This window comes from Artibeus jamaicensis, unplaced genomic scaffold (assembly GCF_021234435.1).
Source record: "Artibeus jamaicensis isolate MK-2021 breed Jamaican fruit bat unplaced genomic scaffold, CSHL_Jam_final scaffold_1964, whole genome shotgun sequence".
In the NCBI taxonomy this organism is placed as follows: domain Eukaryota; kingdom Metazoa; phylum Chordata; class Mammalia; order Chiroptera; family Phyllostomidae; genus Artibeus; species Artibeus jamaicensis.
The window spans coordinates 73,047,414-73,062,116 of NW_026522030.1; the positions used below are offsets into that span (position 1 = coordinate 73,047,414).

The following is a 14,703-nucleotide window of genomic DNA, read 5'->3' on the forward strand; positions in this document are numbered from 1 at the left end:
AATTAAGTGAAGCATTGTTTGAATAGCAAAGTATTGGAAACACCACAAACATTCGTCATCAAATAAAATATTAAGCTCTGACTTGTGTGGCTCAGTTGGTTAGAGCATCCTCCCATAAACAAAAAGTTTGCTGGTTAGATTTCCAGTCAAGGCACATGACTGCTTTGTGGGTTCACTCTCCACTCAGGGCATGTACAAGAGGCAACACATCAATGTTTCTCTCCCTCTCTTTCTCCCTCCTGTCCCTTCTCTTTAAAAATAAATGAATAAAATCTTTAAAAAATGAATGAGGAAACTTTTTAGGTAAAGTAATGGAAGGATTTCAAAAACATATTAAGTTATAAAGGCAAGATGCAAAACAGCATACAGAGTGCTATTAGCTATGTAAAAGAAACGGAAACGAGAACATAAATAAAATAATATAAAAAATAAATAATGTACTATGGCTGGTGTGGCTCAGTGGATTGAATGCCAGCCTGCCAATCAAAGGGTTGCAGGTTCAATTCCTAGTCAGGACACATGCCTGGCTTGCAGGCCAGGTCCCCAGTAGAGGGCACTAGAGAGGCAACCATACATTTATTTCTCCCTTTCTTTCTTCTTCCCTTCCCCTCCCTGTGAAAATAAATAAATAAAATCTTAAAAAATATAAAGTAAAATAAAATAAAATACAACTAACTGTTAATCTTTCAGCGCTCCACCACAGCTACTCAGTATTTTCTCAATATTGAAATTGAATCAGTGACTTCTCACCACTCTTAGCATCCATCAAGTAATACACCAATACTATGAGTGTTTATGATGTGCCATCCTCAGAACAGGGCCAATGACCAGGGCGCCAACCATAAAAGGCTTTAGTTGCTCTTGTTACATTCGTATGTAGAAGGTTAGAGTAGGGATAAAGAAAAACTATCTGTAATGGGACTCTTAAACTGCTTATCACCAGCTGGGGGCCATGGCAATTGGTGAATATCCTCTTCAAGTGGGCATATAACTATAATGTACCTCAGAGGGCTGCTGAATGATCATCATGCTGCTGCCTTTCCATAATAAGTTTTTAAGTCCTTGATAAACACTCATCATTTTTAAGTCATTACAAGCACAAAGACCTTTACAAGCAGTGATGTGAGAATTATACATGAAGATGGCTAGATTCATAGAAGTAAAATAATAACATATTTAAGGATTCAACATGCAGAATAATAACTGCTGCAGCATGGATTTTACTCTTAAATCTTGTAAATCTTTTAATCCCAAATCTCCTTTGTAGTTCTTTGTGCTACAAAATATCTCTACCTAGTACTGTGTTTTTCCTTATACAGCCGTAGCTCATGCCTTGTGCCATGTGGTCATTTTTAATGAGTTAAGGGAGGAAGAGATTCTCTCTTTAGTCCAGAATTGATATGGCTAGAAGCACTGGGAGGGTCACAGGATATTATCAATAATCCCTTGTTTGGTTGATTAGTTTCCACTTATAGGCGAGATCATGCGGTATTTCTTTTTCACCACCTGGCTTATTTCATTTAGCATAATGCTTTCTACCTGCATTCAGGCTGTCACGAAGGGTAGGAGCTTCTTCTTTCTTTCTGCTGCATAGTATTCCATTGTGTAAATGTACCACAGTTTTTTGATCCACTCATTTCAACAAAACAAACAAGTAAGCAAAATACAACCAGAGACATTGAAATAAAGAACAAACTGACAGTAACTAGAGAGGATGGGGAGAGGAATAATAGGGGATAATAGGGAGGGGCATCAAGGAACATGTATAAAGACACAGGGATGAAATCAAAGGGGGTAGACTTGAGGGTGGAAGGCGGGGATGGGTGGGGTGGGAGTTGTGGTGGGGTGAAAATGGAGACAACTGTACTTGAACAACAGTCAAAAATATAATAAAAATAACATCTTTTAAACATGTTTAAAATTAAAAAGTAATAATCCTTTGTTTGGTCAGGCTGCTTTTTTCTTTGTGGGCTCTGGATCAGGAGGAGTTTCAAGGATTAAGTGAGGGCATTGATGCATTAGTCCTTGAACCTTCAAAAAAAATAAGGTAGCTAATGTTCGTGAGCACTTAAGATGTGCCATTACCTATGGGGAGAGTGTTACATGTTAATCCAATGAGGCTGCAAAAATAATTATTATTTCTGTTCACATAAGAATAAGGTTTAGAGAATTTTTCTAAATCTTTCAATTTCAGGGAGCTAAAAAGGGAGGAGCTAGAATCACCACAAAATCCACTGGACCCCATTACCGCACTCCATCCCTTGAAAGGACAGGGAGAGGTGGGGGGAGGGGTGGGGAGATTGGGGTGAAGGAGAGGAGGAGAGAGAAAGGGATTGGGGGTGGAAAGGGGAAAGAGAGGAAAAAAGGGTGGAGCTGAATTCATTTTAGTCAACTCCAGGAAGCATGGCCTTGAAATTCCTACATACGCCCTTGGTGAAGATATGCTTGGAAAGAATGTTTTTGATTATCCCTCAATCTACTTTGAATCTTAGTCTGTGTCTCACACATTTTCTCTCTCTCTCTCTCCTATATCCATCTATTGCTCTGTCATGATTTTGGAAAATTTGCCATGATTCTTAAAATACTAATCTCAAATAATCAACAAATACTTACTGATTTACAACTGTTATAAATTCTGTCATTTTTATGGAAAGAACTTATTAATTTATGAATTACTATTTTATTTTTCATATTGTTTGTAACCAATTGTTAATTTCACTTATTATTGTTTATGTTTTTTCTATATGGACCACCAATCTTCCTAATGAGATTTAATATACAATACATCTTCTATCACATAGTAAGTTATACTGATGCAAGTTTTAATTGTAATATTATCTTTGAGTTAATTAATTGCTCTTGGTTCATGTCAGAACAAAATATTAAAAATGTATACACCAAATGCTCACCTTCTTAGAGTAAAAAAGGAAATACTTGGAAGGATTTTGTAAAACATTGTGTTTTTCCTGTGTCAGGCAGTGGATCTCTCAATATTCTGAGATTTGAGAGGAAAGCTTGGTCTCCTGATGCTAATACTTTAACTGGCATCTTAATTTTTGCTTTTCTTTGTCCCAAATTTCCTCAGCTTTATCACTAGTAGAAGGAGAGAGAACAGAAAGAAAATTTCTATCAGCTATAAAATTTATTCCCAATCAACTAGCCATTCTAAGTAATATGTTTGCAGAGAATCCTTACCCTGATTACCCTACCAAAAAAAGAACTGGTTGATGTTCTAATAGTGGTATCGGTTTCATGCTCCCTTGGAAAGGTCCCTGACATTTACAGTTGCAGCAGCCATGTGTCACTAAAAGTCTGTTCAGCAGATGGAAACTATACAGTAATTTGAATAGGAAAAGTTTACTATAAAGAATTATTAACTATAATGGGGGACAAGAGTAATCAGAGATTGGTGAGGAAGTAGAGAAAACTTGAAAGAATGCTGAATAGCAGATATAAGGAGCAGTCACTACCCTAGGGCAGAGATGGAGTGCCCAGGTAAAGCTCCCCAGGCTGTGGTCCACTGAATGTCAGGGAAGTCACTGGTGTGCCATGCTGGTAAAACTTGCCAGAATTCTTCCTTTTGGAGTTTGCCATAAATCCCCTATCTAGGTATTAGGGGAGGCTGTTTATGAGAAGTATCTACCAGAGGGACTTTGCTACAAAACCACTGAAGGATAATACTGGAGTAAACTGTGGACCACAGGGTGCCTCTGTGTGCAGTGCACTGGAGCTAGGTGCTGGAGAAGCTACTGAGCCAAATGAGATGATTATTGGAGCAGCTGCCTATGCTGCAGGGGTTGGAAGCTGCAGAAGCTGTGTTTGCTGGGGGAGGTAAGCGCTGAAAAGGAGTCAGCCCTCCAAGGGCCTGGCAAGCAAGTGCTGGAACCAGAAAGAAAACCCCCCTCTTCTTTCAATGTCTCTCCAGCTCCCTCTACTGACAAAATATTACTGCCATTATGCCAGCAGTTAAAGGAAAAACAAAGGGCTAGCCAGGTCCATTGCTCACAGTGGGCAATGAGGTGACTTCAGAGTCCAGAGGCATCAAAACTGATAACTGGCAGGTGTCATGTAGCTAAAGAAAAGGACAAAGTGGTTTGATTCCAAAGAAGTGAAGACATAGTAAAAATCAGCAATCTTACCACCCAGAGTGAAGTTTTATTCTTCTTTTACATGTTTGATCCTTTATAATAATTAGAAGTATGTATTTTATGCATATGCATAATACACTATGTGAGATATAGTATAAGAGATGAACATTTTAAACAATTAGAATATTATTTACATATGAGTACAGAATGTCATTTATGCAATATTTTCAATAATATAACTCATTTTTTTTCTAAATGAGAGAAATAAATTTCGCAGCTATGAATTTATTTGCCTAGAGTACTGAAGCTGGCTGGGAAATGGTAGTGATTAAAATCCAAGTTTCCAGATTTTTTTCTTGTGACCTGATCATCATCCATCCATTTAGATCTAAGGGTGATGGCAGTCAGGGACAAGGACTGACTAAAGAGAATTCAAGGATAAAGGTTATAGAATTGATTTGCACTTTTTTTTGGGGGGGAGACACAATTTATTTATTTATTTTTAACATTTTTTATTGATTATGCCATTACATTTGTTCTATTCCCTCATCCATTCCCCTCCACCCTGCACACACCTCCCCCACCATTCCCCCCTTTAGTTCATGAACACGTGTCTCAGGTTCTTTAGATTCTGTATTTCCCCTACTATTCTTACCCTCCCCCCATCTATTTTCTATCTACTGTCTATGCTACTTATTTTCTGTACCTTCTCCCCCCTTCTCCTTCTCCCACTCCCCTGTTGCTAACCCTCCATGAAGTCTTCATTTCTATGGTTCACTCCTGATCTAGCTGTCCTCTTAATTTGCTTTTGTTTTAGGTGTGGTTGCTAATAACTGTGAGATTGTTGTCCTTTCACTATTCATGTTTTTTTAACTTCTTTTTCTTAAATAAGTCCCTTTAACATTTCATATAATAAGGGCTTGGTGATGATGAACTCCTTGAATTTGGTCTTATCTGAGAAGCACTTTATCTGTCCTTCCATTCTAAATGAAAGCTTTGCTGGATAGAGCAATCTTGGTTGTAGGTCTTTGGTTTTCATGACTTGGAATACCTCTTTCTAGCCCCTTCTTGCCTGTAAGGTCTCTTTTGAGAAATTAGCTGACAGTCTCATGGGAACTCCTTTGTAGGTGACTGCCCCCTTAGCTCTTGCTGCTTCTAGGATTCTCTCCTTCATTTTAATCTTGGCTAATGTAATGATGATGTGCCTTGGTGTGTTCCTTCTTGGGCCCAACTTCTTTGGGACTCTCTGAGCTTCCTGGATTTCCTGGAAGTCTATTTCCTTTGCCATAACTGGGAAGTTCTCTTTCATTATTTGTTCAAATAAGATTTCCACTCATGGCTGTTCCTCTTCACCTTCTGGTACCCCTATAATTCAAATGTTGGAACGTTTAAAGATGTCCTGGAGGTTCCTAAGTCTCTCCTCATATTTTTGAATTCTTGTTTCTTCATTCTTTTCTGTTTGGTCATTTTTTTCCTTCCTTCTGGTCTGCTCCCTTGATTTGAGTCCCAGTCTCTTTTCCATTACTATTGGTTTCCTGTGCATTATCATTCATTTCAATTAGTTTAGCCTTCATATGTTCCTCTAATTTGTGACTAAAATCAACCAGTTCTGTGAGGATCCTGATCACCAGTGTTTTGAACTGTGCTTCTGAAAATTTGGCTATTTCTTCATCGCTTAGATTTATCAGCTCTGGGGCTCTGAGTTGTTCTTGAGCCATGTTTTTATATGTTTGTGCCTGTTACATATGAGGAGTGGAGCCTTAGTTTTTTACCGGGGGGGGGGGGCATCCAGGTTGCTGGTTTGTGACGCTGCATGTGGGGGCGGGGTCAGAGAGGGAGCAATGGCAATCCTCTCCACTGCCCAGTCCGTCCCACCACTCGCCCCCACCTATTTATCTGAGCTGAAATGTGCGAGCCCACGGCCCTGCGCCATGTGGTCTCAATGCTTGCTTCTTCGGTGGTTTATCTGCATGCAAATGCTGGACCAACCACAGACAGTCAGCCGTGCCTCTTCCCTGTGTCCTCCTGTAGCTAGCCCGCACCTAGGATCTGCGCCTTTGGCTGCTTGCGCACCACCCTGGTCGGGGAACTTTTTGGCCAACCCACTCCGCTTCTGGCTTCGCCCCTCTTACGGATTTAGCTGAGCATTTCGTCATTTTCGGACTCCGTATTGGCGATTTTCTGTGTGGTTTGGTAGAGTTTATTATTGTTATAACTTTATTGTTTTTAGATTTGGTTGTGCAAGGATGCAAGGTGTTTCCACCTATGCCTCCATCTTGGTGGAAGTCTAAGGGCCAAGGGGCACTTGAGGCAACATAGTACCTCTTGGGTTTCATTGCCTAGGTCCTGGCGGACACTCAGCCGGAGTCCCGCAGCACCATCGGGCAGCTCATCTTGGGGTGGGGCTGATTTGCACTTGATTGAGGGCCTTTTCCTGCCATAAGAATAGTCTGGGTCAGATTGAAGAGTCAAGGTGTGGGAGTGCAGGATCAGTCCCAAGGTGGGCTGGGAGTTGAGGGGCACATCAACTAGTCAAGTTCACCAGAATAGGTGAGGAAGAAATGGAAGGAAACTAAGAGACTAGGGATGGGGCCAGGTCACTAAGGCTGTGGCTTAAATAAAAGGAATGTGAGCTTCTTGCTTTCTTTGCCTTGCAGGGGAGGCAAAACCACCTCTACACTTCTTGGGTTTTCAGGTAAAAGCCTTTAATGAAGAGATTAAAAAAGAGTAAAGTAGTTTATTAACTCATGCAGCAACCATCACATGGAGGAAAAATAAAAAGAAATGCAAAGTGGTGGCTTAGAACTGTAGCTTACATAGCATCATCAACAAAAAACAGGACAGAGAAATGACAGGACAAGAAAAGAAGTTTTAGGTTTTCAAAGGCAGCAAACTGGGGAAGGTAAATATATAGCACCAGAACTAAGGGAGAAAGAAGGCTTATTTGTAGATTCCTCTAGTGCCATTTTTGGGGGACCAGTCTGTCTCCAATAAAAGGAGAATTTATTTCCTACCTTTGCCCACGTTCATATCAGCACTATTCTGCCACGTCCACTGTCGCGTCCACTGTTGGATCCCTCTCTCTGTGACAAGGTCCTGAGAGGGGGTGTAAGACTTCAAGGAAGCAGTTTTTAACCTGGTGGACGTGGCATGGAAGGCTTTGTAATATCTATTGTGATTGTGCTTGCTTTAGAGATCATGACCTTTTTGTTTTAATCATTATGAATACCCTGGCAGTGATTCAGATAGTGTGCCTGGACCTTTCCCGGCTTAATAAACAGAATAATAATATCATACTAGAACGTCAGGGAATATAGACACAAGGAAACAATCAGAACAATCTAAGAATTCAAGTTTAATCAATAACAATCATTAGAAAAATACCCAAGATAAGATAGAATACTCTAGGAAATCAGGAGATAATCTCACTACTTTTTTAGAAGGAATTAAAGTGTAATACATGTTTATAAAAAGAATTCCTAGAGAAACTTAAAAGAAGTACCCTTGAAAGCCCCCTGCTACATAGGAACAGCTTCTCCTTTACCTTGAATAGGAATATATATCAACTAAATAGGCAAAGTAATAAGAAAAGCTAGTTAGTTATTACAAACTGAATAGTCACTAGGGAGTCAGAATTTATAGTACACTGAAAAAATATTTTAAGCAAAAAAAAAGTAGATAGCTAAGTTAGACATCACGAGGGCTTTATAATAAATCTCCTATTTTCTCTACTCAGTCTAGCGTATCTTTATGCCCTATACCAAATTCTGAAAAACTTTAATATACAATAAGATATTTTTGACTGTCTGATTAATGGCTCTCCTAGTTAAAATAATTTTTAACTAAATCTATGGGAACTTTTGTACTTTTACTGATTGCCTTTGTGTTGATTTTTTCTGTTTAAATAATCATGTTATATTACAAATATTAATCACTACCTGAAATGAAAACTATAAAAACCTGCTTATACTTGCAATAAACGGAACAGAGCTTCACTGTCCTTTGAGGCGTGTTGTCGTCTGTTACCCAGCGCCGACGCCTTGCCCTCACCTGTGGGACCCCTTGCCCCGCTGCGGCTGGACCGCGGCAAGTGGCGCCCGAACAGGGACCCTCAGGTAAGACCCCTTAAATTATTGTCGAGTAGGCTAGGCTCTCACCGACCGGGTGCTGCAGACCCCCTGGTAGACAGACCAGGTAGCAAAGAGTGAGTAATCATGGGACATGCAGAGTCCAAGGAAAGAGGTTTATTCATTGATATAACTAAGCATATGCTCCATAAGAGAGGAATAAGTGTGTCAGGAAGACAGCTTAGAGATTTTTTTCATTTTGTTCAAGAATGTGCACCCTGGTTCCCGGAGGAGGGATCAGTGAATCCAGAGACTTGGCAGCGACTTGGCCAAGATATGAAGACTTATTATACCCTTCATGGGCCCGAAAATGTTCCAGTAGGTGCTTTTTCCCTTTGGAATGTTTTAAAAGATAGTTTTGACCCCACTCATGAGGTTGCGTGCCTCGCTAAACAGGCGACGGAGGAGGAAAAACAGCCTTTGTGTGCAGCGGTAAAAATAGCAACTTGTGAAAATCTAGCGCCTTCTGCCCCGCTGCCCGCTCTAAATGAGCATGAAAAGAGTGAGAGTGAGTCTGACTCTGACTCGGATAATGAACAGCCTGAGAAAAAGGAAGAGTTGCCACCTGATTATCAGACTGAATTAGAAGAAGAAGCTACTAGATATCATTCTAAAGATTTCGATCCCTTGGCGTTAGCTGCACTGCGAGACCAGAAAGTGAAAGTAAAAATAAAGTCCATTCAGTCTCGGCAAGCGAAGCGTCTGCCTGAGAAGGTCGGGTTTCTAGGGGCCATGAGAGAGGCAAGGAGGCAGGGTGAGACCTTGAATTGCTTCCCAGTGATTTTTCCAATGACTCCTCATGACCCCCCCGCAGTGAGAACCTTTGCCGTTTAAGTTAATAAAAGAAATAAAAACGGCTATTAAGGACTTTGGTCCTACTTCCCCTTATACTTTGCAGCTTGTAGATTCCATTGCTGCTGAGTGGATGACCCCTTATGATTGGCAACAAACAGCAAAATCATGTCTTAACTCTGGGCTCGGTCAGAGAGCACAATATAAAGGTTGGTCACCTGGCGCTTCGAGCCCTCCCTCGCAGTTTTAGAAGCGTGGGAAAAACCTGAAACCCATAAGCGGGGTTAGGGTACCCTGGGTACCAGGCAGCCCTCCCTGACGGTTTTCACCAACAGCACATCTCTGACCCACCACACCACACTCCCCAATAACTAATTAGTTAAAGTTTAAAACAGGCTACAAAATCTGAAACGGCAGAAATCAAAAGTAAAAAAGAAATCTTTTAACAAGTATAGGCTCTCTAAAGAACAAGAGCAATGTTTTATACTAATTTACCAGTTTTTTAAAGTTACTAAATATCTTCTTGATAAAGAATCTTTAGACTTACTTATTTAAGAAAAGTTAGGCAGAAATTGAAACAGCACCAGATAATATAAAATAAAGACTAGTATCTCACTCCCTCCTTTAGAGGATTTAATTTAAAATATTAGTTTGCTTAAATTTTACTTTTGTTTTTATTTTTAAAATAACATCTCAGTCTCAAAATATTTCAATGAGTAAAATAAGATCTCTAATATTATTACATCATAAAATTCTACTCAAAAAAATTTAAATTAATTCTTTAAAAAAAAAACTCACTTCCCTCAAATAATAAGAGGCACAAAAAAAAAGATAATAAGAAAATGTGTCTTTTAACCACTCTGAATCCTCCTTCTAGAGACTCAGAGACTACTTTAATCTTAAGAACAAGAGGTGTAGAGCTTAACATCTCCCCCCTTACAATAATCAATAAGAATTAACAACAAAAAATAAAAATATTTGCCAATAAAAAAACTATTTCTAAAGGTTATAAATGTATTCATAAATTTATCAATATAAAACATAATAAAAGTGACGTAAAAATATGACATATTAAAAAATATTAAAAATCCTCCTTATTTATGCCAGAACTGTGACTTTTATTATAAAACTGAGATCTAAGTACTATCTCCCTGGGAGAACTAGCCCTTCTCCCTGGAAAACAAAGTACCATTTTTTAACTCAGTACCTGTAAACACTGATCATTTCCTTGGGAAAGAACTGGCTATTCTATTCCCAAGGAAAAACGATTAGTCAATCAAGTCACAGAAAGCCCTTAACATATAACCATTTTTTCAAATTATTAAAGAATATCCTCATTTTACAAGAGTTAATCCTCAAAGATTAAGTTCTCAAATAATTTGACAAAGAGATGTCACTCATTACACTCTCCTTAGAAAATTTATATACATTCATATTTCTATCGATACTTCTTCTGGCACTACATACATCTACTTTAAAAAGAAAATCTACAAAAAATATACAAGTCCATTGGCTTGAGGACAGCCTCAGCAAATTAAAACTGATAATAGCCTAAATACTTTGCTTATTCTACTTAAATTTTTCTTCAACATTAAAATATTCAACATAAACAAAAAATACTTTACCATCCAACCAGTCAGACAATTATAGAACGAGCTCATAATACTTTACAAAATCTTCTTAAAAACAAAAAGGGGAGTCATGAGTCCTCCCCCCCAAAATTTAATTTTACTGGCCATGTTTACCTATAATTTTCTAAATATTGATATATTGCTCTGTACTCCAACTATAAAACATTTCCAAACAAAAGAGTCCAAGCCACCTTTATTTAAAAATCTACTAAGAGATGGCACTTGACAGGGCTCTGTAGAACTTTTAACTTGGGGAAGAAGGTATGCTTATATTTGCTTTCCAGAAGGACTCTTAGAACTACAATGATGAAGATGAAGCCATATCACAGAAAAGACTTCCCTGGCCATGACCCACCTCCACCCATTAGACTCTCTTGATCCAGACTTCTCCAAGCTGTATGTCATCTCCCTGAAGTGGAATTCCAACTAACAGCCCTGGAGCGGTATTCAACATCACCTAAGAGAGACTTTTTCTACCACCTTAAAAGAACAAATTGATAAATTACAGCTAGAACTACATTTAGAGCTACAACAGTTACAGGACATTCAACGCCTAACGGAGGAAGAAGTTCTTCAGACCCTCTGTGACAATTTTGACTAACTGAACCCCAAAACATTGGTTTGATAGACTCACTCTAAGAATGTGGGTCCTTGGAACCATTAATTGTTTATTAATTCTAATAACACGTTATAACTTGTTCTTCCTAAAACTCTCTCACCCTGAGTTCAGACACAAGGCCTTACTACATATCTTTAAAATAACTTCCTAAAGCCTGTGTCAATACTCCCCATGCAATTTTAATAAGACCTATTTATACTGAACAACAAAGGTCTTCCTTTTATATTAATTGTTCTAATTATATTTTAACTAATTACATTGATTCAGGACTACCCAAGAGTTTGACTACATTTATGATAGTTTTTCAGCCTTCTCATGTTATGATGTGAATAGTCCTCTCAGGAGATTGGTATACTGTACAAATTTATATATACTAGAAAAAATAGATGAGTTAATAAGACCAAAAAGATTTATAGCCACTCTAATATTAAGAATTACTGCTTTAATCAGTATAATAACCTCTATTACATTATCAACTACTACTTTAGTACAAGAAGTACATACTGCACAACATGTTAATCAGCTCTCTCACAATATTTCCCTTACACTAATTCTGCAAAAAAAAATTAATAAGAAATTAGAAACTAGAATAAATGCCTTAGAAAATACAGTTATATATTTAGAAAACCAGATTCAAAATATAAAGACTCAAATGACTACTAGTTGTCATGCAGATTTTAAATGGATTTATGTCACACCTTTGCCTTATGATCAAAATTCCACCACTTGGCCTCAGGTAAAAACTCATTTACAAGGTATTTGGCACAATACTATATTAAGACCTGATCTTAAAAGCCTACATACTAAAATTACAAAAATTAGTCAAACATATTTAACTGCGCCAAGTTCTGAAATTGCAGACAGAATCTGGAAGTCTATTCAAGAATCCATTAACCCTGTCATGTAGTAGTCTAGTTTAATACATATTGGAATCACTGGCCTAATTATTCTAATTTTAATCCTTGTTTTTCCAGTCGTCTTCCGAGTAATCCTCTCTTCCCTTCGAAAAACTACGTTAGAATTTCATCACTTTCGGCTGAAAAATAAAAGAGAGGAAAATGCCACGTCCACTGCCGCGTCCACTGTTGGATCCCTCTCTCTGTGACAAGGTCCTGAGAGGGGGTGTAAGACTTCAAGGAAGCAGTTTCCAACCTGGTGGACGTGGCATGGAAGGCCTTGCAATACCTATTGTGATTGTGCTTGCTTTAGAGATCATGACCTTTTTGCTTTAATCATTATGAATACCCTGGCAGTGATTCAGATAGTGTGCCTGGACCTTTCCCGGCTCAATAAACAGAATAATAATATCATACTAGAACGTCAGGGAATATAGACACAAGGAAACAATCAGAACAATCTAAGAATTCAAGCTTAATCAATAACAATCATTAGAAAAACACCCAAGATAAGATAGAATACTCTAGGAAATCAGGAGATAATCTCACTACTTTCTTAGAAGGAATTAAAGTGCAATACATGTTTATAAAAAGAACTCCTAGAGAAACTTAAAAGAAGTACCCTTGAAAGCCCCCTGCTACATAGGAACAGCCCCTCCTTTACCTTGAATAGGAATATATATCAACTAAACAGGCAAAGTAATAAGAAAAGCTAGTTAGTTATTACAAACTGAATAGTCACTAGGGAGTCAGAATTTATAGTACACTGAAAAAACATTTTAAGCAAAAAAAAGTAGATAGCTAAGTTAGACATCACGAGGGCTTTATAATAAATCTCCTATTTTCTCTACTCAGTCTAGCGTATCTTTATGCCCTATACCAAATTCTGAAAAACTTTAATATACAATAAGATATTTTTGACTGTCTGATTAATGGCTCTCCTAGTTAAAATAATTTTTAACTAAATCTATGGGAACTTTTGTACTTTTACTGATTGCCTTTGTGTTGATTTTTTCTGCTTAAATAATCATGTTATACTACAAATATTAATCACTACCTGAAATGAAAACTATAAAAACCTGCTTATACTTGCAATAAACGGAACAGAGCTTCACTGTCCTTTGAGGCGTGTTGTCGTCTGTTACCCAGCGCCGACGCCTTGCCCTCACCTGTGGGACCCCTTGCCCCGCTGCGGCTGGACCGCGGCACTATTCATGGTATCCAGAAGCTGGAAGCAGTCTAAGTGTTTACTGACAGATAAATGAATAATTAAAATGTGGTGTACACACAGTAGCATATCATTCAGCCTTAGGAATAAGAGAATTTTTGGAAGGACACTTGACTTGGGGTAGTGAACACACAATACAATATACAGATAATGTATTATAGAATTGCACACATGAAACCTGTATAATTTTATTAACCAATAAAGTCAATAAATTTTTTAAATAAATAAAATTAAAAAAATAAATTTGTAAAAAAAAAAGAAGGGAATTTTGACTCATGCTACAAAACAAATTAACCTTGAGGACATTATGATCAGGGAAGGTCAAGAGTTTTGCTAAATTACTCGGTGGTATTTCTGCCTCAGCATCCATTTTGAGTGGCCAAGCAAAGTGTAGGGGGCTTGAGCCGACACCAGGCCTTCCCTGGAGCCATGGTTAACAAGCTTGCAGAATCACAAATACGGTTAAGTTACTGACATAACTTCCCCAATGTGGGCAAGTCTCCCTCCTAGGGCCTTCCTTGTGTATATCCCTTAGGTAAGATTCTGTGGAGCTTACCAAAACTGTGCTCTTTTCGGTTTGAATTGGACAATCTGGCTCCAGGCTGGGAACTACAAAGTACTGTAACCATGGACCCTAATGAGGTCATGTGCCCCAGGTTCTCCCTCTCTCTCTGCCTGCACCCTGCCTTTGACCTTCCCACATGGCCACTCTCTTCCTTTAGGAACTGTGAGTAATAAACTTCTCTATAGTGTAGCAATACCTTTGTGGCTTTTTTAAAAACTGTGGCTCACCATTCCACACACTGGGGCTCCACTTAACAAATGTTAATTTAACAAATTCACAACAGTGAAATAAATGAGTCACAAAAGGACAAATACTGTAAAATTCCACTGACATGGTGTCCCTAGAGTAGTCAAATCTATAAAAACAGAAAGTAGAATGGTGGGTGCCAGTGTCTGGGAGAAAGGAGACTGGCAATTAGTGTTTAATGGGTATAGAGTCTGAATTTTGCAAGGCATAAAATTCTGGAGATGGACAGTGCTGATGGCTGCACAATAAGGTGAATGTGCTTTATGCTGCTGAACAGTACACTTAAAAATGGTTCAAATGATTTTTGAGATTTGCCATGAGATTTACCAATAACGTGGTAAATTTCATGCTGTATTTTGCTACAATAAAATTATTCTTTGGCATGATAGTTGTGCCGGTTCCCAGTCATGAATAGAAGGCCACAATTTGACCCAGCCCTTGGATCTGTGGACAGCAAGTGTCTGTTCCCATTATGGCTTGCCTTTTCTTCTTTAATCTAGTTTTTTGATAA

General features: G+C 38.4%; 1 protein-coding gene across 1 annotated transcript in view; it reads left to right on the forward strand.

The window, feature by feature from the left end:
• The first annotated feature begins 8,491 nt into the window (after positions 1 to 8,491).
• Positions 8,492 to 14,703, forward strand: part of LOC128626052 (homeobox protein ESX1-like) — a 39,157-nt gene continuing 32,945 nt past the window's right edge. Inside the window, exon 1 of the mRNA XM_053656424.1 lies at positions 8,492 to 8,969. Coding sequence (XP_053512399.1) covers positions 8,492 to 8,969 — 478 coding nt within the window. The remainder of the gene's footprint in view (positions 8,970 to 14,703) is intronic.